The 26,167-nt window shown below is 49.0% G+C and overlaps 1 protein-coding gene across 4 annotated transcripts; it reads right to left on the reverse strand.

The window, feature by feature from the left end:
• Positions 1 to 723: 723 nt before the first annotated feature.
• Positions 724 to 25,187, reverse strand: VSIG4 (V-set and immunoglobulin domain containing 4). Of its 4 annotated transcripts, XM_054997084.1 has the most exons (10): positions 24,945 to 25,095; positions 21,754 to 22,116; positions 21,184 to 21,462; positions 19,144 to 19,209; positions 14,685 to 14,765; positions 12,385 to 12,453; positions 10,766 to 10,879; positions 9,353 to 9,437; positions 7,863 to 7,884; positions 3,070 to 3,146 (listed from the first exon to the last, which is right to left on the reverse strand). In XM_054997084.1, exons 1-9 carry the CDS (start codon positions 25,003 to 25,005, stop codon positions 7,872 to 7,874), a joined length of 1,131 nt encoding a protein of 376 aa, XP_054853059.1. In that variant the 5' UTR covers positions 25,006 to 25,095; the 3' UTR covers positions 3,070 to 3,146; positions 7,863 to 7,871. The 4 variants fall into 4 exon arrangements, with proteins under 4 accessions (XP_054853058.1, XP_054853060.1, XP_054853057.1 ...); XM_054997083.1 differs by lacking the exon at positions 9,353 to 9,437 and having other exon boundaries at positions 724 to 3,146; positions 24,917 to 25,003; XM_054997085.1 differs by lacking the exon at positions 9,353 to 9,437 and having other exon boundaries at positions 725 to 3,146; positions 24,945 to 25,187.
• Between the last annotated feature and the right edge of the window lie 980 nt (positions 25,188 to 26,167).

Below are 26,167 nucleotides of genomic sequence, written 5' to 3' on the forward strand. Positions count from 1 at the left end.
ATTTGCCAGGCTGAGGAGTAGCAGCTTGGGAAATTCCTGAAGATTTGGGGGCAGATCCTTGGGAGATGAGGTTTGAGGAGGGGAAGGTGCTCAACGCGGGTGATATCATAGAGTCCACCCTCCAAAACAGTCATTTTCTCCAGAACAGCCGATCTCTGTCATCTGGAGATCAGCTGTAATTCAGGGAGCTCTCCGGTCCCCTCAAAGGCTGACAGCTGTGCTCCACTCCCATCCCCTGGCCTCACCTGCCCAGCTGCATAGTTGTCCTGCTGTGATTTCACCTGGCAGCCAGGCTCTCTTTTTGTCTGGCTCTGTCTTTTGCTCCTGCTTCTCCAGTCTCCTGAAGCAAGGGAGTGTTAACTTAGCCTGGATACAGATCAAGATGGGTAGCTGTGTTAGTCTATCTGTAGCAGTAGAAAGGAGCAAGAGTCCAGTAGCACCTATAAGACTAACAAAACTGGTGGTAGGGTATGAGCTTTCATGAGCCACAGCTTCAGGGCCTTTTTTCAGCGGGAACGCAGTGGAATGGAGTTCCAGAACCTCTTGAAAATGGTCACATGGCTGGTGGCCCCACCCCCTGATCTCCAGACAGAGGGGAGTTTAGATTGCCCTCCGCACTGCAGCACAGAGGGCAATTTAAACTCCCCTCTGTCTGGAGATCAGGGGGTGGGGCCACTAGCCATGTGAACATTTTCTCCGAGGGCAACCCACTGAGTTCTATCACCTCTTTTCCCAGAAAAAAAGCCCTGATCATAAGAAAAGAAAGTATATGACGTTTTCTCAATTTATAAAGGTCACAGAATTCAAAGTCGCATGGTAAGTATATTAATTGCAATTCAGAACTTTCCTTTGTTTCACTCAATCCTCTGTCTTGTATACTTTGGCCCCAATCCAGATGTGTTTAGCAATGACAGCTATACCTACATACTGTTACCCACACCCACCCCTGTGTCAGGCCTGTTTTGTGGAGAGAATCCCGCACACATGAAAACCCTAAAACCCTAAAAAGTGTTCAGGCGCAAGAAGGGGACCTTTGAAGTCTGGTGAATACATGAGCCCAAATCTGGCACAATAAACCCTCAAGAGGAGAAGATGGAAAGGAGACAAGCACTTAACCAAGGAGTAACTTTATTGCCCTGTCCAAGAGACAGGACTAGGAATGGGAAATCAGGAAGACAACACCAGGCAGCGCTCTTGCAGAGCACCCCAGCAGTTTGCATAGGAAAATCCAATAAAAAACGTCTGTGGTTGAACAATCCTAATTTGCGTTGCTGTAACTAAGTGCCCAACTGAAAGCAATTATGGAAAAGACCAGCTACCAGTGAGGTTGGCTGGCCTGGAATTGGGAATGAGGACGCTGAAACCTGGGGGGCGGGTAAAGGGGAGGAAATAAAAACATCGTTTTCTGTCCAGTACACAAAAGGTCTGTCGAGTCAATGGTTCTGAAGATGGCCTGGGAACAGAACTAACAGTAGGGGGGGGGGAGGTGGATCCTGTGGTTTCAGCAATGGCAGAGGGCCTGGCCAGGTACAGCACCAGCTACAAGGTTCAGAAGGCTTGAGCTGCCCTTCTTGAGTCTCTCTACATGTTACTAAGCACCTAGGGAAGCTCAAGTGCAGAACTGTATGTGTCGTTCTCGATTCACGTGCAGGCTGTTCTTGCTCTGTGCACGTGAATGTCGCTTTCATGGAGCTCCCTTTATGCGTCTGCATCTGCAAGTGATTCCGGAGGGCAAAGAACCAATTCTGCTCTGTTTTTGCTGAGAGAACAAGTACTGTGGACTCCTTTGAATTGCCAATCTGCATTTCTCTAAGGTGTGAGAAAGTGTCAAGATTTGCATTTCAATGAATGGAAGTGGGGGAAACTGGGATACTTTTAGCAATTGAGGAGGAACTGGTATGAAACGCATGAATCTACTCATGGGGAACAAACTGAAGTGTGACTGTGCAAGAGAGTGCATGGAAAGTTAGAGCAGGGACACACGAAATGTGGTTCACTTGAGCATCCCTAGGTACTTAGCAATGCGTAGAGAGACTTCTTGTGTACCTGGGCTCCCTACCATTAGCCAAATTTAGTGCAGAAGTTAAGATCTGCAATGGCATTGGAGCAAAAGTGAACCCACCTAGCTTCCTATTGGTGGGTTTGAATACTTGTGAAGGTACTCTAGGGGTGAGTGCAAATCCAAATATGGTCATGCCAGGGAAGTCAACAGGGGACAGCATGTGGGAAGACTGACTGGCAGTGGCTTGATGGCCTTCCTTGGGCCTGCAATGGACTTACTGGCAAAGGCTGCACTGTGAAGGCGGCTCTGGGTCTTCAGCTAGCATGCGCCCTAAAATCCTTGGGACAATAGATGCAGGGGGCCTGGGAAGGGGGCAGCCTTATAGGTAACAGCAGCCCCAGTCAGATGCCTGCCGTAAGCACCAATCAGCTCTCCAGGAGGAACAAGGAAACCGAGGAGACTATCCATGCAGTCCTAAACAGAGCTGGCACTTCTAAGCCCATTGACTATACCTCCACTTGGCATCGCTCCCCCATCCCAAACGAATGATTGGCATCGTTGTGACTAGGGATGTGGATGCGCAGCTCTGGCTTAGTGGGTTGAGCTGGTGCATCATGCTCACGTTCCTCATCCGACTGTGGGCACATGTGCAGAAGCCTGCTTCTGTGCCTGTATGGTGTCGGGCTACATCTGGGCACTAGGTTCTCATCTTCCAGGTACTCATAGATAATCCATTGTTAAGGCAGACAGGGGCTGATTTGGCTTCATGTGCCTGGACAGATGCATGGAACCCGCTCTAATAGAGTTTGAGGGTGAGCCACAAGTAGGACAAGTGAATAGATGCCCCGGAGAGAAGGGCAGCAAAAGAGGCATTTCTCCTCTTGCTGAAAGCTCAAAGTGTCATCATTGGCTTGGCCTCCATGTGACCACACCATCCGTCACTTCATACTCAGACTCCATCTTGTGCACAAGGGTCTCGTACTCATTGTCCATCTTGGTGTTCATTGGCACATAGTCGGCGATCTTGGTGGGTTCCATGGTGTAGTCGTTATTGGCCCTCAGGAGGCCTTGCCCAGATTCACCCCCGCATGCTCCGGCAGCTGCAGGGCTGGTGTCTTCCCTTGCAACAGTCACACGATTATTGCTGAAAAAGAAAGCTGTTAGAATCATGCCCAAGGAGTCATGTTTTAATCTATGCAAGACTAAGGGAAGAAGGTTCACTAGGGCCATTTCCAGACGGCTTACCTGGCTCCGGAACATTGCGCCATCTTGCGGGGAAAACGCGAAATATCATGCGACGTCGCGCAAAACTCGTGCGAGAAAACGTGATATTTCGCATTTTCCCCGCAAGATGGCGCAACGTTCCGGAGCCAGGTAAGCCGCCTGGAAACGGCCCAGATGTTCATTTGTACCGCTGAAACGAAGAGTGGGATTGCCCTTTCTGTAACTGTGGTTCACTTGTACAGTTTGCACTGCATCTCGTGTCCTTCCTTCCTTAGCTGTAGACCTCCGGTCTACATGATGTCAGATCTCTGGCTCCAGTCCAAACTGTCACAAACGGAAGCAGGCTACGATGTAAGCGGTACGAATCTGGTTACTCTTGCCCTCTTCTGCTCCCTGAGCATGCTAGTGAATGCCCTTTTCCTGTCAAAAAACCGATGAGCTCCCAGTCTATGGAGCATGGCTGGTTCCAGGTTTTGGGGGCCCTCGGTAGGGAGTGCTCAGGGCCCCCTCATGCCCACTGCTAGGCTCCCCTTCTGAACCCATCTGCTCCTGCCTGCCTGCCTGCCTGCCTGAGCATCCTTCCTTTGCCCTCTCGCAAGCTCTCCCGCCACTTGCAGTCACAGCTGCCCACACTGCCTGCCTGCCCCTTCCCCAGTGGTGCTGGGCGGTGGGTGCAGCTAGAAGCACCACTGCTGTGGCCACCAGGAATGCCGATGCTTTGTGTACCACCCACATGCCCTTCTCCAGAAGAACTAGGCAGCATGTGCAGCTGGGAGCAGAGGGGACAAAGCACTCACAAGCAGGCAGAGGGAGGGTGTGAGTGCAGGCACCTGAGGAGATGTGTGTGGGCAGGGAATCAGCAGCAGTCGGCCCCACCTCAAGCGGCGGGCCCTGGCAGCTGCCCCACCCTGTTGGCATGCTGTCAAGACATCCCACTTACACCTTGGGGAAAAGGGTTTGCAGGTTTTTGCATAGTTGCAAATACCTGAAAACCTGGTTGATGATAAGGCAGTGGGATGAAAAGAAATACAGAGGAATTCACCTTTCCTGAACCCGTTTTTGGTTTGTCTCCCGCCACAAAGTCCACACACGTACCTCCCCACGGTCTGTTAGTTTTCTTAGCGCAAATGCAGCATTATAACAAGGCACCCACACATCATGTTTCACCCGCATATCTAAAACCAAATATTCTCATACCAAATACAGAGAGCATTTTTAAAGGAAAGACGGTGAAACCATGCAAACAAAGCAGATGAAAAGCAGCCAGATTAAGGTATGAGCAGTTAATGAAACAAAAGGCTGTTTGAACTTAGAAATGAAACCATCTAGAAGAGTAATCTCAAGTAAAATTTTCACACTTGAAGTCACCTGTTAATATTTATTTTGTTTTCCTAATTACGTTCCTTCCCCCACCCCCTGCTGTCCCACTCAAAGATGATATTGGACTGCAGTGTGAAGAAGCTAGGATGAAAAATAGGGTTTCGTTTTGGATTTGACACTTACCATTATTACTTTAAATTTAAGCCTTATGATTTAAATTCTTTTTTAAAAAATGTCCAGAAAATTAGACTTTGTAAAGTAATGTTTGGACATTTTTCAAAATTGGAAGAGTTAAACTTGTTTTATTTCATATGTGCAAAATCTCATCTCAGATGACCAATGTTGTCTGCGTCAGCCAAATATAACACATAATTTGTTTTAAAAGTCAGTTTCATTGAAATGGCTGACGAGAAGCCCTGAGCAGTTCAGAAGCTAGAAAAAACTTCAGCACCAGAGGTCTGTGCTTATTTGGAAAAGTCCTGGCAACGTGAGCTACTCTTTACTCCTGGCAACGTGAGCTACTCAACGTGAGCACTTTTACTGTCCTATCTAGAGGTGGGTGCGAAACGGGAAAATGGTGGTTCATTGAAGTTTGTGATTCGTTGCATTTCACGAACCACTAACCAGCATGAAATTTCTCAGTTTGTGAACCGATTCATTTGGTTCCTGGTTCGTCACTTATGGGGCAGCAGAAGGTCTGCAGAAAGTGCTGCGTGCATGCACCCCAGAGCTGGCGCGGTGACATCACGTCTGGAAATGACGTCGCTGCACTGGTTGGGAGTGCCTGTGGGGCGATCGGTGGACAAGGGGGCAAATCCCACTGATGAACCGAAAAACAAACTGAACCAACCACCCTAAAAGTCGTTGCGGTTCATCAAAAATGTGCCCTGATGAACCGCCAGTTCATGAACCCCAAACCGGCCCGGTTTGTGACAAACTTTGATTCGTATTTTGGTTTGTGCTCATCTCTAGTCCTAACTTTAGTCTGAGAAATATATTGTGGTGGGTTTAGAGTACCTGATGCGTCTGCCCAATAGGCATGGCTTCAAATGGCCAGCCTGGCAGGAGCCAGAGGCTATCACCAAGGGAACTGTCCTGTTTCTGAATTATTGCAGATATATCCTCTAAGGGCCCTAATTGTTAGGACCTGGCTGTGTCCAAGCACCCATCCAGGCTTGACGGAAGTAACCGCCCCTGTCCCCCCCCCCCCGCTGAAAGGAGGGGCAAGTATGTGTTTAGATTCTGGAAGAGAAAGAAAGAGAGGTGGACAGACATGGCAGTGGGTTGGCGGAAGCTCATGTGGGGGTGCAAAATCTCTCTCTCTGGAAACGAAGTAGAGAAGGAGATCTGCTGTCCTGTAGGAGCACCTCTGTGTGTTTGTGAGCAGAGCAATGATCGCAACACACCATGTAGCACCAGCACCAGTGCTAGCTCTAGGACTCCCATTGCCCCAGGGGGGGGGATCAGATTTTACTGCGTCACAAATCTGAGGGGGAGTCCAAAGTACCTCGGTACTTTAGTGCTTTGTTTGGTCTCTGCCGCTGATGCTCTCTCCGCTTTTTGTATTTTTAATCGCTCTTTGTTGCTTCCGGTACTGTCTGAGACCTTTAGCAGAAAGCAGAAGCCCAGCCTGGTTCCGCAGCCTTGTATTCTTTCTGGCACCAGCGGAAGGGAACTGGTGTCTGCATCTCACAGGATGAGTCTTCTGAGTTGGACTGTACTTTTGAAATGGCATGCAACAGGCGTAACATGGGTGGTTCACAGCGGGCTGCTGCTGCAAACGGGGTGCTATTCCGATCTGATCCCACCTGGGATCCGCAGGGCAAGGCCACAGACCCACAAGGGCATATCCAGGGCCCACTTGGCTTGGGCCCAGCCCCCAGCAATGCAGGAACAGGCAACAGGTGGGCCTGTGCTCATCGCCGTTGTCACTGGCCAGGCCTGGGCAGCACCTGTGGCTGAGGGCATTCTGTGGAATGCCTTCTCCGTTGACGGGGAACTGCCAGTCACATGCAGGTTGGGCTGGGTGAAGAGGAGGTTACTTCCTTAGGGTTAAGGGCAGCTGCCCACAGAACAGGAGCTCTGCTTGGCTTACTCCTGGTTGCCAGCCCCACAGGGAACTTCCTGGAAAGCTGAAGTGCCAACCCAGACCTGTGGAATTAGAGCTACTTCTTGGTGGTTTGATGTTATGTCTGCTAAAGAAGACAGCATTCTGTCTAAGAGTCTCTCTACACGAGACATCTTACATTGAGATGCTAAAGTGTAGGGAGATGCAATGTTAGCCGGGAAGCATAGTTTAAAAAGACAGAGCCGAAGACTCTGTCAATTTCACCTCTCTACACAGAGCCTGCAGAGATGGCTCCTCAGAGAGTTTGTTAATTTCATCTTTGCCTCCCCAAAGGGGAGCTGAATTGACAGAGCCTTTGGGGAGGCAAAGATGAAATTAACAAACCCTCTGAGGAGTGATCTCTGCAGGCTCTGTGTAGAGAGGTGAAATTGACAGAGCCTTTGGCTCTGTCTTTTTAAACTATGCTTCCCAGTTAACATTGCATCTCCCTACACCTGAGTGTCCCCATGTAAGATCTCTTGCGTAGAGAGACTCTATGTCATCATAAAGCTGTCTTTAAGTTGCCGTAGTGGTTTGGGGACGCTCAGGCGTCTCAATATATCTGCAGAAGTTCCACCTGTGGCTTTTGGGGTTCTGTTCTTTGTTTTTAGGCTGCATTTACTAGTTTGAAAAGTTCTGGCTCCTGTCCAGTGACCTTCATGCTCAGTAGAGGCCTCTGTGCAAGTTGATCTCCCGACTGAACAACGATTATTCACTTCTCCAGTTAAATACGGTGAGCAAAGGTGTTTCTTTGCTTCCTTCATGCCACACTGTCGGCTTTAGTAGGGCTTATCACCCAATATGGGAGCTGTAGAAAGGGTAGAGCTGATTTTGTGTGTTTTCTCTCTATTTTTTTCCTGTTTGATAATGTCTGCAAACAAGCAGACAATTATGGTTTAATCAGGGGAGCCTTTTAAAATGAGGAAAGATTCTGTATGGCAATCCTGTTTGAGGCTACGCCAAGCACTGAGGCAACCAAGGAGCCCCTTTACTCTTGGAGTTTGCCTGGAGCAGTGAGCAGTCTGGCAACGGTCCTTCAAAAGCTGGGCTCGCTTGCTCGCTTTCCCCACCCGCGACCTCCGGCTGTCAAACACGAGATGCACTGCAGAAATACTCCAGGTTTTTTCCACTCCGACTTTAGCATTCACATTGCCAAGATATTTTAGTCTGCTTTCACTTTGCGCCCCCAAAGCCCCCAAAGCTACTTACTAGGTCACTTCATAGGTGTGATCTGAAAAAGAAACAGCAGAACTTTATGGGGAAATCTTCCTCCCAGATTCATTTTAAAACAGTGAGAAGCATCCATTGAAAAATGTGAAAAGAAAACCTGGGACAGCGGAGAGCAAGCAGGGAGGGCCTTCGCCGTTCAGAATGCAGCAAACCCCCTACCCAGAAGCCGGCTGCGTAGCCCCGTTTCTGCCGTGTGCTCTCTTAAGCAACATGGCGGGACGGAGCTATCCAATCAAACCCAGTTTTGCAGGGTTTTGAATGGATGTCAAATATAAATATCCACAGTCCATTCATGTGCACACCCTGAACAGCGATGGTTCTGTCGTCCTTCAACTTTACTTTAATTGAATTGAATTCTGAAAAGACTTACGGCTTGTTAGAGATTTGCACACCTGGACATAAGCTTTTAAAAAATGAACAGAAAACATCCCATTTGTTGTTACAATTATTATAATGGATCTGAACTGAAAAATGGATCACACCCTGACATAAAGGGAGTGCTGCAGACCGAGGGGAGAGAATGTCAGGGACACCGAGGTAATTCCTTGGAGGAATCTTTGGAGGTTCTTAAAGAGAGGCTCGATGGCCACCTGACAGCAAGGCTGATTCTGCGAACCTGGGCAGATCACGTGAGGGAGGGCAGGAAGGGTCACACCAGTGCTCAGTTCTCGTGGCCCCTTCTTACGTGCCCAGGGTAATGCTGATTGCCACTTTGGGGCCAGGTAGCCATTACCCCCAGGCCAGTTTGGCCGGGGATCCTGGAGGTGTTGTGACTTTCCTGCATTGTGCAGGGGGCAGGGCAGGTGCCAGGGCTTCTAGTTCCTGAGGCAGCTTCAGGGCTGTTGTTCCCCCATGTGTGCACGCTTTGGGTGCGCGCGCACCCAGACTGCATGATGACATCACTGCGTGTGACATCACACACAGGGCATGCCACTGGGACGGCGCACATGCGTCCTCCCAGCCCTCTGGCTCAGTTGCTCCGTGCACTGCCCTGGCCGCCTGCTGTGCCCGGCCCGCAGCTGTGTATTGCCAGTGGCAGCAGCAGCAGCACAGGGCAACTGAGCGGGAGGGCTGGAAGGCTGCAAGCTCAGTTGCCCTGCGCTGCCACCGCCAGCATGCGCTCCTGGCCGGGCGCAGCAGTTGCGAGCCCAGCACGGCAGGTGGCTGGGGCAGCGTGCATGTGTCCTCCCAGCCCTCCGGCTCAGTTGCTCTGTGCGCTGCCCTGGCCGCCTGCTGCGCCTGGCCTGCAGCTGTGTGTTGGCGGAGGCGGCAGCAGCACGGGGCAATTGAGCTACATGGTGCACACCCCCGCCCCCATGCCCAGCGCCCCCTCCAGCACCTTAGCACTTGAGGCAGCTGCCAGCCCAGCCTCAACGGACGCGCTGGCCCTGGCAGGGGGTTGGGCTAGATGACCCTGGAGGTCTCTTCCAACCCTGTGAAGCTATGAGTCTAGGGTTTGGCACCCTTACCTGTGGCTGCTCAGTCTGAGATAGCTAGATGTGCTGCCTCTGCCACACAACCTGCTTTCTTGAGTTCCCAAGTCCCGTCCTGCAGCTGTTTGGCAAGTAAGAATTTTAATTGTCTATAAGACAACTTTCAAATATCTGTCTGAAAGTTGGCAGGGAGAAAATCAGGCTGATCTGTGCTTTGACCAAATGCACCAGGGACATTTTTCCTGGGCAACATTTCTGGATAACGGCATTACATTAATTTTTTTAAAGGAAAATTGACATTCTTTGCTGAGATGAACCTTTAAAAGAAGCTTTGTGGACAGCTTGTTTTCCTTCCACGATAGCTGTGGGTACGGGCACAAAACCTTCTGGACGGGGATTTTTTTCTGGGAAAAGAGGTGGTGAAACTCAGTGAGTTGCCAGTACAGGGAGCAACTCTTGGCAGGAGGTGGTGCCCCGGTACCACATGAGTGCATGCAAAGTGCGTGCATGCTCCCAAGACCAATGACGTCATTTTGGGTCAGCTGGAACAGGGGGAGTTTTTAAATCACCCTCAGCAAAAATGGTCCAGACAGAAGGGAGCAGTGCAGAGGGCAATCTCAACTCCCCTCTGTCTGGAGATCAGGGGGCGGGGCCACCAGCCATGTGACCATTTTCAAGAGGTTCCAGAACTCCGTTCCCCTGTGTTCCAGCTGAAAAAAAGCCCTGCTTCTGGAGTTCCAGAGAGAACATTCCTCTCTGAGCCTAAAAATCCAGGATAACTTTAAGGACATTTTGAAAATGTGAAAACCATTTCATCGCTGGCATCCTTGTCCTTCCACTTTAGCCAAGTCTTGTTCTGTCTACCTGCCAAGATGCGAGTGGTTTGGGAAGGACTCTGGCAGGCAAAAGCCTCAGCTGGTGCACTGCCTCAGGTAAGCTCATCTCCCTGTACCAGGTGCTCACAGGTAGAAGATGGCCTTGTTGTGGGGAGGGAGAGGGGGCTTTGGGTTCCTTTCAACTCTGCAGGCTGCTCTCATAGGGCTTGGAAGTATTCTCTGCATTTACCACTGTACGGACTGGACTCTTCTTTATATATACAGCACATGACTGCAGAAAGGTTTTATACTACGTGAAAGAAATCCACGTTGCACAGAAGTTGCCACCCAGGAGGGAAAAATACCTTGGAACCTTGCAGGAAAATTAAACTTCTGTATGGGGGAAAAAACTGCACATCATAGATTCCAGACCTGCTCTGTGGCATTCCAAGTTTAAGTCTTTGAATCCAAAGGCAAAATTCCAAAGGTGCTCAGCACTACGTACAGCCCAGCAGCCTTATCCAAAGGGTTCTGGGAACCTCCAGGTGTCTCTTGAGAACCACGGTACCCGGTCCAGCACCAGGAGGGGATCCCATCCGAAAAGCCCTTCTCTTTCTAGCAACCCCCAACTCACCAGCCTTGTGCTTCTTTCTGCAGAAGATGACAGTGAAGACTGCAAGAAGTACCATGGCGCAGAGCACAGCAATCAGGACAATGACGTAGAGTGGCAGGGCTGTCCTCCGAGGAGCTGCAGCAAAACGGCAAAGGGGCAGGACTGCCTCAGCACAAAAGGCTGCCTTCAGCTTAGCATGAGATGACTGAACCTCTGCCTCCGCCGCCCACTACTTTATGAAACTGGCGCTCTCTCAGGGTTGCCCTCAGGGCTTTTTTTCAGGGGGAACGCGGTGGAACGGAGTTCCGGAACCTCTTGAAAATGGTCACATGGCCGGTGGCCCCGCCCCCTGATCTCCAGGCAGAGGGGAGTTGAGCTGGCCCTCCGCGCCGCTCAGCAGCACAGAGGGCAATCTCAACTCCCCTCTGTCTGGAGATCAGGGGGCGGGGCCACCAGCCATGTGACCGTTTTCTGCAAGGGCAACCCACTGAGTTCCACCACCTTTTTCCCCAGAAAAAAGCCCTGGTTGCCCTTAATCTCAGTGTCCCATCCATAAAACGAAACTGTTAAAGAGCCGACTTCACAAAACGGAATAAATAATTTGGGCCTGAGTCCTGCCCATCTCAACCCTACTGCCTCTCTCTGCAGTAGGGTTGCCAGGCCTCCTTGCCCTCCTGGCAGGGGGAGGGGGGGGTCCCAGCACTTACCTTTCGTTTCTTTCCACCTGTACATGCTCCCGGCACAGCACAATGATGTCACTTCTGGGACTGACATCATCGTGCAGACCCTGGAAGTGCTCCCGGGCTTCACACCAGTCTGGTTTGGGCCCCCAAACAGGCCAAATCAGCCCTTGCCTGGAGCACTTCTGCGGCCTGTGGGATGACATCTCTCCTGGGAGTGACATTCTCGCGCTGTGCCATGAGTGCTCCTGAGGAGGCCTGTTCCTGGGCCAGGTGAGTGGTGGCGGGGGGAGGAGGCTGGGAGCAAGGGATTGCCGGCCCCCACTGGTGAACAGCAACCCTACGCTGCAGGAGCCCAGCATTTGCCCGCCAAGGTCAGCCAGAGGGATCTCTTAGCACATTCCGGTCTCTTTTAAAAGTTAGGAGGGATGCCCTGTAAGAGATTTCTTGGTGCAAAATCTGGAGCCATCCCAGTAAAAACCATTTAGAGGGGGCCATTGGGCATGGCTAGCCACAAGGTTTTGGTTTCCTGGCCAATACCCTTGGAATGTTCCTCTGTCTTTTTATAGGTTATGTTTGCAGTCTATTTTGTGAACTACCTGAAGCTTCATTAATGGAATTAGATCTTGAAATAACTAATATTGAGCACATCTGCACATTAAGGTTGAGAACTTAAGCACACTTTCTTGGAAGAAAGTCCATTAGCATCCACTCTCTTCATCCATTCTTAAGGAGGGTATTAAACATCCCACCAAAGTGATGAATGATAACACAGCTATGAAAAAGAGCAGCCGCGTGAGGGATTCAAGGCCCGCCCCCAGCCCCAGCGGAGCTGTTGCCCCTGGAGGCGTTCTGTGCATTCTTTGGGGCAGGGGAGGCAGCCAAAGGACTCCAAAAGCACGCAGAGCTCTAGAGCACCAGCGTGACTGTGGGGCGGCTCCACTTGCCCCTTCTCCATACCTGAATTGCCAGCCTGGTGCTCTGAAATCCTCCCATCCTCCCAAGGCGCTAGTGAAGTGGCAACCAGATCTGTAAATAAAGCCAAATGTCAAGAGCTGATAGAAAAGAACAAGCTGGCATCTGTGAGGCAACTGTGGAAGGAGAGCCCCGTCCAGCCATCTCCTAGGTAGGATCGTAGGTTCCTAGAGATAAATAAGGGCTCAAAGGAAGGACTTTACACACTACTGCGCATGTGTGTTTGCACAAACAAGGGTAGGGGGACTATACCACCAATCTGTAGCAACCTGCAAGGCATCTGTCTTGTTGGTAGGAGAGCCAGAAAACTGGTGGCTCTTGTGGGGGGGGGGTGTCTTCAGCCCTACGTTACCCAGAGGGGACGGGAGGCAGTTGCCCACCCTACCCCCTCCAGGAGGAGGCCTTTGGGGGCAGCTACGAAGTCACATGGCTCCGTGGCAGTTTTTGAAGATGTTTAAGTGATCCAATCCCCTCCCTTTAACTGTACTTGAAAATGGCAGCTTTGAGGGCAATGAGGAGAAGGCCCTGGGGGAGCTTTGCCAGCAAGGTTCAATCGGCTCCCTCCTCGCGTCACCTGAAGTGTTACCCATGCAAGCCTTTAAGAAAGAACCGACCTTAGCATGCTGCCATCTAGTGGGGGAAGGAAAAGATTTGCAGAGTCTCCAGGGAAAGGACAGGTGGGGGTCTGGTTGGCCCCCTCTTGAGTGGAGGGGAAGAGCAGAAGGCATGTGGGGAGGCAGCTGAAAGGGGTCTGCTGAGGGGCTGCCTTTTGACTTGGAAAGAGAGTGCAGAAGATACAATATGCACATATATAAAAGCATTCATATGAATGTTAAGCTGAAATCTGTGGATATACTATAACCTATCCCACTCTGACTGGGATGTGGCCATTTAGGGTCTCAGGCCAACATGTCTTTTCAGCATCTGCATCCTGAGAGACTTTCACTGGAGGAGGTGCCGGGGACTGAACCTGAGGCCTTCCTTGTGCAGAGCGTGGGCTCTGTGGAGAGCTGTTTGTCACGGGAATATTTGGCATCCGTTAGTCGTGACCTTGTGGAAGGAGCCGGAGTTTCTGAGTCTGAGCCCGCCGTGACCTTCTTTTTTTATATTATGACTAACTGTTCTGTGGTGTATCACTGGGAAATCGAGGCTAAAATGTGCAGCGGGAGAACTATGACGTGCTGGATAAAAAGCGCAAGAAGAAAGAGGACTTTGGAGATCTCTGTGGAGGGAGTCAGGAGGGAACTGGATCATGCTTGAAGTGCTTTCTGGGACCCAACTGATTATGGTGCAGAACACACTCTTTGGGCAGCATCTCTCCTTCTGGCTGGCTGTATCTATGCAGCATGATCAGGTAACTGAGACGTTGCTGGGGCAGGGCTCTTCGTTCTGACTGCTGCTCCCCCCCCCCTCTGCTCCTCCCCCTGAGGAGTTGGGATCACACATGTGGAGAAGCTGTTGGCGGGCATTCCCGCATTCCCACTAGGGATGCCAATCTCCAGGTGAAGCATGGTGCTCTCCTGGAATTAAAACTGATCTCCAGATGACAAAGATCAGTTCCTCTGGGGAAAAAATGGCTGCTTTGGAGGGTGGACTCTATGGCATTATACCACATGGAGGTCCTCCCCAAATCCTGCCCACCAAAATCCTGCCACTCCTAAATCTCCAGGAATTTCCCAACCTAGTATTGGCAACCCTATTCCCAAACCCTCACTGCTGGGCAAGGAGACTGAGGACCCCCATACACACTTCAAACCAGCAGCCATTCTGCTTGACCCCAGAAGGAGAAAGCCCCTCTCCCTTGAAACTGGGGCCTTATGACGTGTCTCCAAACGGCAGATGTACTTCAAGCACATTTGGCACTGAAGGCTCTAGGCTGAAAGGGGCATGATGTGCAGGCCTCATCCTGCCAAGAGGGGCAAGAAGCAGACGCCACAATGGTTAGGTACTTCTAGGCCACCCAGGGCACAGAAGGGTGTGCGGCCCAAGGAAGCCGGATCAGTAGAGAAGGTCCACTACTGGACTGATCCTGATCAAGGGCTGGGACCACTAAGAATTCAGTGCCTTGAGTCCAAGGTGATATGGCAGGACAGAAAGGTTTTAAAAATAAACAAACAGAGGCTCAAAATACACTTCTGTGGTAATTTCTAGCAGACACTCTATAGCTCCCATCTTTCTGAACTGCTGTGGCAACCCATATTAGACACTTCGCTCCAAGGCCTCAGTGGGTCCCACCTGCTTTCCCTGAAGGCCTCGAGCAACAGGGAGGCTACGTCTTTCCTCACCTTTCGTAGAGGTGGTCCTTGTGGGGCTGACAGGGTCGGCTTTGGTTCTTGCCCTGCCCTTCCACTTTGCTGTCATTGTTCCTGCAACAAGGTTGAGCAGGTGTCAGAAAAGAAGCTCCCTGGGAAGGGGGAGGGTTCAATCTAAAAAGCGAAGGAGGTGCACAGGTGAGGGTGGCTGAACACCCCCCCCCTCTGTCTATAAGCTCACCTCACATGCCTTCTACCGAATCAGAGCCTTGGTCCAGCTACTTAGACAGGCAGTGGCTCCCAAGGACCCCAGGCAGAGGTCTTTCACATCACCACCAGCTAATCCTTGCCCTGACCTGGATAGCCCAGGTGAGCCTGATCTCGTCAGCTCTCAGAAACTAAGCAGGGTCAGCCTTGGTTAGTAATTGGATGGGAGACCTCCAATAAAGACCATGCTTGCAGAGGCAGGCAATGGCCAACCACCTCTGTTAGCCTCTTGCCATGGAAACCCCACCAGGGGTCGCCATAAGTTAGCTGGGACTTGAGGGCACTCTCCACTACCTGTACTCATATATGTAAACTGGATAGCCTGGGTGAGCCTGATCTCGTCAGATCTCGGAAGCTAAGCAGGGTTGGCCTTGGTTAGTGATTGGATGGGAGACCTCCGGCGAAGACCAGGGTTGCAGAGGCAGGCAATGGCCAACTACCTCTGTTAGCCTCTTGCCATGGAAACCCCACCAAGAGTCACCATAAGTTAACTCTGGCTTGAGGGCACCACACACACACACACACACACACACACACACACACACACACACACACACACCACCTAATCCTTACAGCTGGAGATGCCTGGGATTGATTGAACTGGGCACCTTCTGCATGCCAAGCAGATTCTTGACCACTGAGCTAGACCCCTCCTTGTAAGACCAGACGCCCATCAACGTCCCTTGACCTGCTTGCCACTAACAGGAGGGGCTCAGAGAAAAGCACCTCATGGGAGGGGCTTTGGGGAGGTAAGAGGCAAGTAATCGGTGCCCCTCCCCACGACCCCGTCTCGCACTTTGTATTGGATCTAGTCCTGCTCGATATGTTCCTGTGGCAGCGCTGCATTCAAAGTCTGCCACTCACACTCCCACTTTGGCCCCTGATGTAGAAGTGCGGACTGCTGTGCTTCAGTTTTATAATCTCTTATCCAAAAGGCTCATTCAGTTTGGCCTGGAGCTTGGAGGGTGTCGCAATGAAAAAATTGCAGCCAAGGCAGGACAAGAGGCAGGGGCGGCACTGGTCTTCTACCCTTTTCTCCCAAACTTGACATGCTTCAGGTGCCCTGGAGGTGAGGAATACTTCTCCCTCCAAGTCTATGAGCCATGTTGCATCCTCTCTCACCCCAGCCCGTCTCTTATTTCTTTAGAGGAGGGAAATGGTTGAAAACATAGCAATGTTTCCCAGATATCTGCCCTGAACTGCCTTTTCCTTATTTCCAAAGCAGCTCCTGAAGTAGTGCACGGGTAACGAGGGTTCCACAAAGCAACTTATATTCTGCACTTTCCTCGCTTGCATTTCCAACCTTCCATTACGCATGGTCCCAATTCAACTCCACTTGTTCCTCGTTTGTGTGTTTGTTTGCATAAGCCGTAGCAATATATTTGTATGCTACAATAAATGAACATATGCTACAATAAAGTTGGTTAGTCTTAAAGGTGCTACTGGACTCTTTTTGATTTTGCTACTACAGACTAACACGGCTAACTCCTCTGCATCTATTTGTATGTTGTTACCCAAGGCAATAGTCCCTCTTTCCCACTTGGTATACATATCTAGTAAGAGATTTGTTTCCTTGGTTGTTGTGGATTTTCCAGGCTGTATCGCCGTGGTCTTGGCATTGTAGTTCCTGATGTTTCGCCAGCAGCTGTGGCTGGTATCTTCAGAGGTGTAGCACCAAAAGACAGAGTTTCCCAGGGTGTGGAATGCTAATGGAGGGAGGCTTCACTGTATCCTGAGGAGGTTCTTTTGCATATGGATTGGTGCTTGATATGCTAATCTTATCTGCAGGGCTATTGTAAGATGTAGAGTATTTTGTTAGCCTGGTGTTTTTCAGGACTGGAAACCATGCTCTATTCATTCTTAAAGTCTCTACTTTCCTGTTGAAGTTGTGCTTATGCTTGTGAATTTCAATGGCTTTTTCCCTGTGCAGTCTGACAAAGTAATTGGAAGTGTTGTCCAGTATTTTAGTGTCCTGGGATAAGATACTGTGTCCTGTTTGAGTTAGGCTATGTTCAGTCGCTGCTGCTTTTTCAGGTTGGCCCAAGTCTGCAGTGTGTTTCATGTTCTTTTATTCTTGTCTGGATGCTACACTGTGTGGTCCCTTTGTAAACTTGTCAACAGCTGCAGAGTATGCTCTATACTCCTTAGCATTCCATTAGCATTCCACACCCTGGGAAAGTCTTACAGGATGACGCAACCCAAACCCACCTTCCTGAGTAGATATAAATGACCTGCCAACATCTTTTCCACACTGTGACACCGAGAGATCTCTGTCTTTTGGTGCTACACCTCTGAAGATGCCAGTCACAGCTGCTGGCGAAACGTCAGGAACTACAATGCCAAGACCACGGCAATACAGCCTGGAAAATCTACAACAACTAACGTTCTCTGGCTGTGAAAGCCTTTGACAATATATCGATTTGTTTCCTTCTTTCCCATCGGGGAAAATTTGATTATATTGGCTGGGGATCTTTTTGAATACCAGAAAATATCTGGAGAGATGTGCTTATTGAAGACTGCAAAAGATCGTGGCCAATCACAAGACAATCTTCTTGCTCGTGTGGGAGGCAGTGCTTGTCCTCTTGCAAAACACACTTCAACGGTGTGTTTTTTTAGAAAGCAGGCAACAGAATTTTTTAACCAATTGTAGATGCACACAGAAGTAGGGCAGGGTCTCTCACAAGAAGTGGAGGTGCTCAATCATAAACCATGTAACATTAAATAAACTGGTACAAACATTGATAAAAAGGAAAATAGCCCCCAAACAAAATAAAGGCCTGGACCCTGGGAACTGGGATTGTCTCCAACATCTCCTCCTCCCACCCAGGGCTTTTTTTCAGCTGGAACGCAGTGGAACGGAGTTCCGGAACCTCTGGAAAATGGTCACATGGCTGGCTTGGCGGCGCGGAGGGCAATCTCAACTCCCCTCTATCTGGAGATCAGGGGGCGGGGCCACCAGCCATGTGACCATTTTCTCTGAGGGCAACCCACTGAGTTCCGCCACCTCTTTTCCCAGAAAAAAAGCCCTGCTCCCACCCAACACTTTCAGAGCCTGGGACAGTTTATTGGCAGGGTGGAGGGACAGAGAGGCCCCTCCCCAGCTTGGGAAGCTGTACTGGGGCGGGGAAAAGAGAGAAGCTTGTCATTTCTGCCTCTTGTGTCAGTGGAGCTCCACCTTCAGCACAGAAGGAAAGGAGGGGCTTTGCCCTGTTCCCACTACAGCTGCCTGACCTGGGCGCCTCTTCCTGCCAGTGAGTCACTGAAGTCTAGCTATAAATGTTCCTGGTTTCAGAAAGGCCTTGCGGGGTGTGTGTGTGTGTGTGTGTGTGCACGTGCATGCGTGTGTGGGACCTTTGTGTGGGTGCAATATGAGTTTCGACTCCATGCATACAAGGAATTTCAATGGTTGGCATGATATGGCATTGTATATCACAAGTGTGCAAATTTTCTTTAAAAATAAGTTTAAAAACTAAACAAGGGGCAGGACTGTTGAAATTGGCACAGACTTTGCATAAAGGGGAAAAATGGCGATGATGCATATTTGGGAAAAACAGAAGCACAAGCAAGATTTGAGAAACTGCAGGGGGGAAACTGGGACAGCCAGGATTATGAAACAAAGCTGTGCGGAAACTAAGAAATTGCAGTATTCAGCCAGCGATCCAAACCGCTCCACTAACTCCACCTGCCTCCTCCTTGTGACCTGAAGTTGCCTTCAGAAGCAGAGCTGCTTCCCCCCCCCCAGGAAAGGAGGGCCATCAGCTTTCTGCCCCCTGTCACCATATGCTGTCCAAGAGCTCTGTCTGTTCATCCGCAGCCAGGTTCTGGTTTATTGGTCTCACACCAGCACACTGGCACTGAATAAAGAGGTCGATTGTGGCGTGAGGGGTTGTGCCTCCACCGGCCTCTCGAGGAATCCTTAACTTCTTCCCCCCCCCTCCCCCTCAGCACATCACAGAATACAAGTCCACTGCCAGGTGCCAACCCCACTGGAGAGTCACAGTGCAGAAAAAGACAGGAGGTGACTGAGGTCATTGCCACGCCCAAGAAGACACCTGCTCCAGCAGGCTGAAGGCCAACAGCCAACCAAATTGCAACCCCCCCCCGGGAAGCCCCACCTCAGCTCCACCCCCTGCATCCCACTCATATCCCAACACACCCAAACACACAGCAGCGGCATCCTGTCCGCATCTCGCAGCCGTTCAGCATCCCGTTCGAAAGGACTCACCTGTTTCAGCAATGGTGGTGCCGACAGTCCCAAAGCTCGGTCTCAGAGTAGGGACTTCAGATGGATCTACAAGGAGAAAGCAGCAGGCATTATGCTTCGCCGCATCCTCCCTTAGTAACAGAACCTTTGGTAGCCAGCTGGAAAGGTCACATGATGCTAAGGTGAGGGGCACTCAGCAGCAGCAGCTTCCCCTCAAATGTTGAGAAAACCTGAATAGGAAGGGCATGCTAAAAATAATGCACAGCTGAGGAAATGCCTGGTTTCTTGTGCATATATAAAGCTGTGTCCTGAGCCAGACTATGGCTGATTCCGCACACGTTGGATAATGCACTTTAAATGCACTTTATCAATCATTTGAGGTGGATTTTTTTGTTCCGCACACAAAAAAATTCGTTCCCAATGATCTATAAAGAGGATTGGAAGTGCATTATCCAACCTGTGCAGAATCACTCAATGTATCTCAGTACTGTTTGAGCGGCAGCAGCTCTCCAGCATAACAAGTAGAGAAAGTTCTTCCCCAACAGCAGCTTGGACCAGGGGGGTTCTGCATATCAAGTATGAGCTCCACCACTGGACCAGGGCCCCTCCTCTTGCTAGAATAGTGGTCTTTATTCTGTGGCTCGCAGAGACCCACATTTGCAATTACCATCAACCCCGAAAGCCACAGTGACTTCCATCCTTCCCTTCCCTTTTATTTCCTTAGAAGCTCATTGATTAAATCTTGAGCAGCAGAAAATACTTATTCCTTATCTTTTTTGGCTGCAAGGGCTAAAAGGACTGAGACATATTTTGCAAGTGCTAAGGTAAATTTAGGATCCTTATCACGAAGCAAAAGAGCCAAGTTTTTTGGAGTATAGGGGGACAGTTTGTTAATTAAGGGCTTAATATAATAATCCCTTATATTTTCAAAGAACCTACATTCAAGCAGGGCATAAAAGGATGTATCAATCCTATTAAAGCCACAAGGGCAAATTCTGTTGGAATAGAGCCTATACAAAACTCTCCCCTGTTAAAACCATTGTGGGTATAATATTCAGTTTTGCACACAAGAAAGCTCTGCACTATCATGGGATGGTAAGATACCTAGAGGGGGTATTGATTTTGGGAAAGAAAGACCAAACGACGGGGATGAACAAACTCCATGGGCTCTCAAAATCCAGCTGCTAGGGTCAATTTCTAGGACACATTTTTACATCAAAGGAAATGCTTTGGATTTGCCCATCTCAAGAATATCATCAATCAACATTCCAGCTGTCATCAGTTTCTCATCCAGGGCTTTCATCCAAGTCGATTGGCAAGTATCCCGATTAAAAGTGTCTAACAAACCACCTTCACCGTCCTCCCATCCCTGGCGTGATGCCTGCGCTTCAGGGAGGCTGGCAGCTTATCCATTCTTTGGCAGGGGATGTTTCAGTTTGGAAGCCACTGGCCGAACACAAGCCCCACCGGGTGAGGGGCTGGCCCGCTTTCCTGAGGCATGGGGCTGGTACCCCACTGTGGAAAAGTGGCTCAGAAGAGCCACAGATGGCACGTCACATGTGATTCCCGAGCCACTATAACTGAGTTAGACGTCTGTTTATGGGCAAACTCTCCAAGGGAGTCCTGTTTGGCCCAGCAATGTGTACCATCAGGACCAAAAATCCGTAAGAGTCATTCATTGCACTTTAAATTCATTGTTTTCATTTCAAAATCTGATCCACTGTAGCTCTTCAGAATGACAAGTAGGCAAGTGGCTCTGCCTGCCTACCACTGAAATGTAGAGGGAGCGTGTGTGCAATTCTATGAATTTGCAGGAGAAAATAAATGGAGGGAAATGGCATAGATTAATAATGACTACTGGTTCACTGAACATCAAGTCCATCCATTTGGGATGAAGGAACACTGGAACTCTGAGATCAATGCGAGTGGAGTGGAGGAAAACTGCTTTGGATTGCACTGTTAATCTAGAAGCAAGACTATTGAAAATTGCTTTATTGAAAAGGGTGTTTCTTAAAACTCTTCCTCTGTCTGCCGCTCCATTATGTGATTTGAAGTCCTCACCTTTCACAGTTAGCTGGAAGGCACTGCTCTGCTGTGCGGCTGGACTGACTTGGTTCCGTACTTCACAGTAGTATGTCCCTGTATCGGATACCTGCAGACCGTCAAAGTGGAGCACGGCAGTCTCACCCACTCGCTCTGCATCTCCTTGTTGCCCTGCCTTGAACCATCGGTATGTGATGGGTGGAGAGCCATTGGCTTGGCAGGTCAGGCTGATGTTCTTCCCTCTGGGCAGGATGGGCGCCACGCCCCTGGCTGTGATGACCGGCTTGGTCACTGCAACTGGACAACAGAAGGAGAATGTGTATCAAGCAATCTGGCACTACGCTAGGGGTGGAGGACAAAAGGGCGCAGGAGGAAAGGGAGGGAGGGGGGTGAAAGGATCGGAGGGGGTGGGGGTAGTGAGAGCAGCAAGTTACGGATCCTCCTCCTCCTCCTCATTGCTTGTGGCAAAGCCACATAAAGATTGAGAACCTGCATCATGAGGGCTCGGTGCAAACTGAGCAAACGTTTGCCCTCCTTTATTTCCGTATTTATTCCCATGCCACACCCGACAGCCCATTTCTGGGTTACCTTTGACAACACTGAGAGTAATTATCCTCTCTTTTGTTCTCCTGCTCTTATTTCTTGCCACCCAGACAACTTCACAGGTGTACTGTCCACGATCGGCTATCTCCAGATCCTCAATTAGGAGGGAAACATCTCCTGGTCGGTCTTTTGGAACATAAATTCTGTTTTTGAAACGCGTCAAGAGCGTCTGATCCCCAGAGTTAGGATCCCGGCGAAAGATGGTTCTAATGCTATGATCCGGCAGAGAGATTTTCCATGACACCACTTCCTGCCTGAAGTCTGCAGAAGGTTCATACACACATGGCAAATTAACGGATGCTTTCCAGGTCCCTTCAGTTTCCTGCATGCCAGTGAGATCCAACAGGGCTGCAAGCAAATCAGTACAGCTATTAGCAGATGACATCTCTAGACAATTAATTCAGCAATCTCGAGATAATTGAACAGCATGCTGGGAAATTAACGCAGGTTCTCTCACACAGAGGTTACCGTCATGCTGTTAAGAATCTGGGCGGAAACAACCTAAAACAGAAACAACTTCAGGCAACCTAGAATGTCCTTCTTTGTTAATAGCCATTTAGTTCTTGCAAATAAAGAAAACCAGTCTTGCACATTTATGTGATACTTTAGGTCTTTTGCTACCAACTATTATTGGACACAAACCACAAAACCTGGCACCTCCTAGTTCTGAATATTGTAAGATGCATCAGGCCTACAGGAGCCTTGAAGCGATACGACCCTTCTATGAAACACACATATAGATAATGGAGGCATGCTTCGCTTGTAGGTGAGATTTCTCTTCGGCATTTGCCTGTGCCCATGTGCTGATTTATTAAGAAAAGTTTTAAGAAAATCAAATGGCACCTTTAAGACATTTATTTTACTTACAGTTATGTTTCACTCTGGCACTGCAAATTCCTCCTTCTATGAATTCAAGGCCAATGCCGAAAGTGAAAGGTAAACAAGACTCAGACTGTTGAAGGTTTCATTTAATAATATAGTAATAATAACGTTTGAATTATATACCACCCTTCAGGACAACTTAATGCCCACTCAGAGTGGTTTACAAAGTACATTATTATTATCCCCACAACAATCACCCTGTGAGGTGGGTGGGGCTGAGAGAACTCCAGAAAGCTGTGACTGAGCCAATGTCACCCAGCTGGCTTCAAGTGGAGGAGAGGGAATCAAACCCGTCTCTCCAGATTGGAGTCTTAACCACTACACGAAACTGGATCTCAAGATTTCAGGTACAGCTTGGCTTGGTCTACAAGATGGCCTCTTTATGAGGGAAGTTTGTGCCTTTAATTTTGCCCATTAGATTAGCCACATTTCAGCTCTGCAGTTGTCAGGGAAGAGAGTATGCCAGTGAAGGTGGAAGCGAAGGGTGTGTCAGTTGGTATTCCCAAACTGAATATATACCCGAAAAATACCTTACTGGTATGATAAAGTTTGACACCTTTTGCACACATGGAAATGCAAGGGTTTTGGGAGAACAGTAATAAGAGAATTTGACCCCAGAAATGTGACAGTCCTGAACTTTGGTTACAACTGCATTCTATAAGCCCCCTAAGACAGACAGACAGACAGACAGTCAGACACACAGGCACTTGCACACAAATTCTATAGATTTTTGTGAACTAACTATCCTACCATGCCAGAAAATCATGCAACTTGGTCAGCCCTTCCACACAAGAGGAAAAAGTTCAGTGTGCTTGCTCAACAAGATGGTGTTGCTACATTCTGAAAATCTGATTCTTCCTACTTCTGTGCAATATGTACAAAACTCTGAATGCTTATATTTTTTCATAAAGTAGCATTTTCTTAAATAAATCAAATGAAACTCCTTTGCTTATATGGTAAATTTCAGCAGCTGAAAAAGAAAAAGTGAATATGGCAGGCTCCTTTGGGTACCTGAAAGACCAATATATTTCTTGCGACCGAAGTATCCGCTCTGTCAAATGGATGAAGGGGTCATTTAAGTAGGTAGGTATGTATTTCACACGCAAGGAGTACAGAAGAAGAAATAAAGGCAAAAACAGAAGTTTTGTTTAGTTTAACCAAAGTCGCACACGAGTTCTGTTACAGCCAATACTACCACAATGCTCCTGGTAAGTGTGAGCACCGTTTCAGGAAAACAGGGTAGTACATAGATTTTCTATGCATGCACAACTTTAATATCCATGTACCTAACCTGCACACAGATAAAAATTGTGTATTACCCTAAACACACAAAATGGCAGCCATGCATAGTCAGAGTAGCATGCACCCATTGGTGGCCCCCAAATATGCATGGTTGTAACGTCTGAAAAGGACTATGGACAAGTGATATATGTGCTGAAGCATAGTCCCCATGGGTAGTTCCCCTTCTCCACCCCCTCAAGCTTTGGCCAAACACACAACAGTGAATGAGGGCATATTTTTGGCGCAGGGGAGAGAAAGGGGAATCTCAGGCAGCATTCCTTCTTCCTCTGCTGTGTTTTGCCTGTAGCACTGCCAGAAGGAGGCTTCCCATTTAACTTTTAAAAATTGACAACTGTGGTGCTTCTGTTAAAATTATATCTAACACATGATTTGCCAGAAGCCTATATTTTAAAACATTGCAATATTCCATGAATAGGCAGCCACGGACGGGTCTGTAATTTTGTAATCCTTCAAGTCCCCTTCCTAAAGTGAATGAAGACAGAAATATTTTCCCACTGAACCAAAGTCCCATAACTTGTTAAAGCTGTCAGCTTCAGAGAGAGCAGCTTCCTTTTGAAAACCAAGTCCAAGCAGAATCCTGGTTTTCTATTTGTTTAGTTGCCAAATGATGCCCCCCCTCCCCAAACATGTATTGTGTGTTCAAATTGTGCTGAGAATCAGCTTAACATTAAATCTGTTTTGCTCAAGTGAAGGGAGTCCCAAACTCTCGTGATGAGAGCAGCTAGAGAGAAGAGCTCATGAGTGAAGAACAATCCATACACTTTGCAACTGAGTGTTAAGAGGCCGCATCCAGATGCACTAAACAAAACTTAGCATTTCACACCAATATGTCTTTTCTTCAGAGAAACCCTCCACCAAAGGAAACCCCACCAGCCAAACAGCCCTGTTAAGATATTTAGAGCAACAAAAACACATTTAACCTTTCTGGTGTTAAAATATGTTTGAGGTATCATTCTATACTAACTTGTGGAGAGGGAATAGACGGCACTCACTTTTCCCACCACAGACCATGGATGCAAGCACTAGTGCCCGTAGCCAGACGGACCTCTCCATTCTCCAGGGAGCTTCAGCCAGGCCTCCTGTGCCCTTCTTCTTCCAGAGAGATCTTGCACTCCTCCAAGACCAGGAGTGAAGTGAGCCCAACTTCCTCCTCTTCTCTCCTCCAAGACCAGGAGTGAAGTGAGCCCAACTTCCTCCTCTTCTCTCCTCCAAGACCAGGAGTGAAGTGAGCCCAACTTCCTCCTCTTCTCTCCTCCAAGACCAGGAGTGAAGTGAGCCCAACTTCCTTTTCTTCTCTTGTTATATTATAAGGGGGTCATGCTGCATTGCTGCTGCTGCCTCTTCCTACACTTGCAAATGGATTAATAAAAGCACAAGATAAAATCTTGTCTTCCTAGAAATAAGCAGCAAGAAGGTGCACTGCAAGGAAGTCCTTGATAGATTCTAGCAATATTTATTCTTTAGTTTTCTTCTTGTCTTATCATAAAAACTTTTGATAGCACTGAATATTTTTCTAGCATGTGTTCTTCCTCTCCTGTTTCTTGCATTCCTTCCCCCTCCCCTCCTCCAATGTCATGCACCAGCTGAATAGTCTCAGGGACCAAAATTCCGACTCGCGATGAAGGGGTGAGAAATTTGCAAGAAGTTCAAGTGCTGGAAGCCATGTTGGTCCCACAGAAGCACAGAATTGGAAAGATGATAGATGCCGTTGAATTAGCCCATAGTTCATAAAGATGTTGCTGGTGAGCAACTGTGTGAAAAGAAAGCACAGCTGAGATGCTGGAAGAGCTAGGAGAAGAACGGGCGTGGGTGGGCTGCAACACCTTAGGGGCTCTGGATCCTTCTCTCACTCCAGATATCTCATGCGGGGTAGCGGATTGGCGGCTTTGCAAGAATGCCTCTATTTGCTCCCAGCAGTGTTCTATATGTACATGTATAAATCAAGCCAGATTAAAATGGCAAGTTTTCTTTTGTGAGTCCAACTCCTGAGGTCACATGGATGGATGGGATGGGATGGTGATGTGGGAGGGGCCCTGCCTCTGATTCTGCCCCTTATGGGCACACTGGGCAAAGTGAGAAAGGCAGCAATGTTGGGGCCATGGGCTCTTCACCTGCCTTTCTGATGGCTGTGCCTGCCCCTGCCCCTGCCCTGTCCAGAGCTTGCCTCCTCTGTGGCTGCTCTCGATTCACTCAGGAGTTATCCAAGATGATGCTT

Source organism: Eublepharis macularius, chromosome 13, assembly GCF_028583425.1.
Source record: "Eublepharis macularius isolate TG4126 chromosome 13, MPM_Emac_v1.0, whole genome shotgun sequence".
Classification (NCBI taxonomy): domain Eukaryota; kingdom Metazoa; phylum Chordata; class Lepidosauria; order Squamata; family Eublepharidae; genus Eublepharis; species Eublepharis macularius.

Bases quoted from the DNA above. Each gene is read 5' to 3' on its own strand.
- VSIG4 (XM_054997085.1), bottom strand. From the start codon at position 25,005: ATGGAGAGGTCCGTCTGGCTACGGGCACTAGTGCTTGCATCCATGGTC. The intron at 14,766-19,143 runs GTGAGTCCTTTC...ACCTTGTTGCAG, and splicing joins CACCACCATTGCTGAAACAG to GAACAATGACAGCAAAGTGG. The intron at 7,885-10,765 runs GTGAGTTGGGGG...TTTCTTTTTCAG, and splicing joins CAGAAAGAAGCACAAGGCTG to ATCACACCTATGAAGTGACC.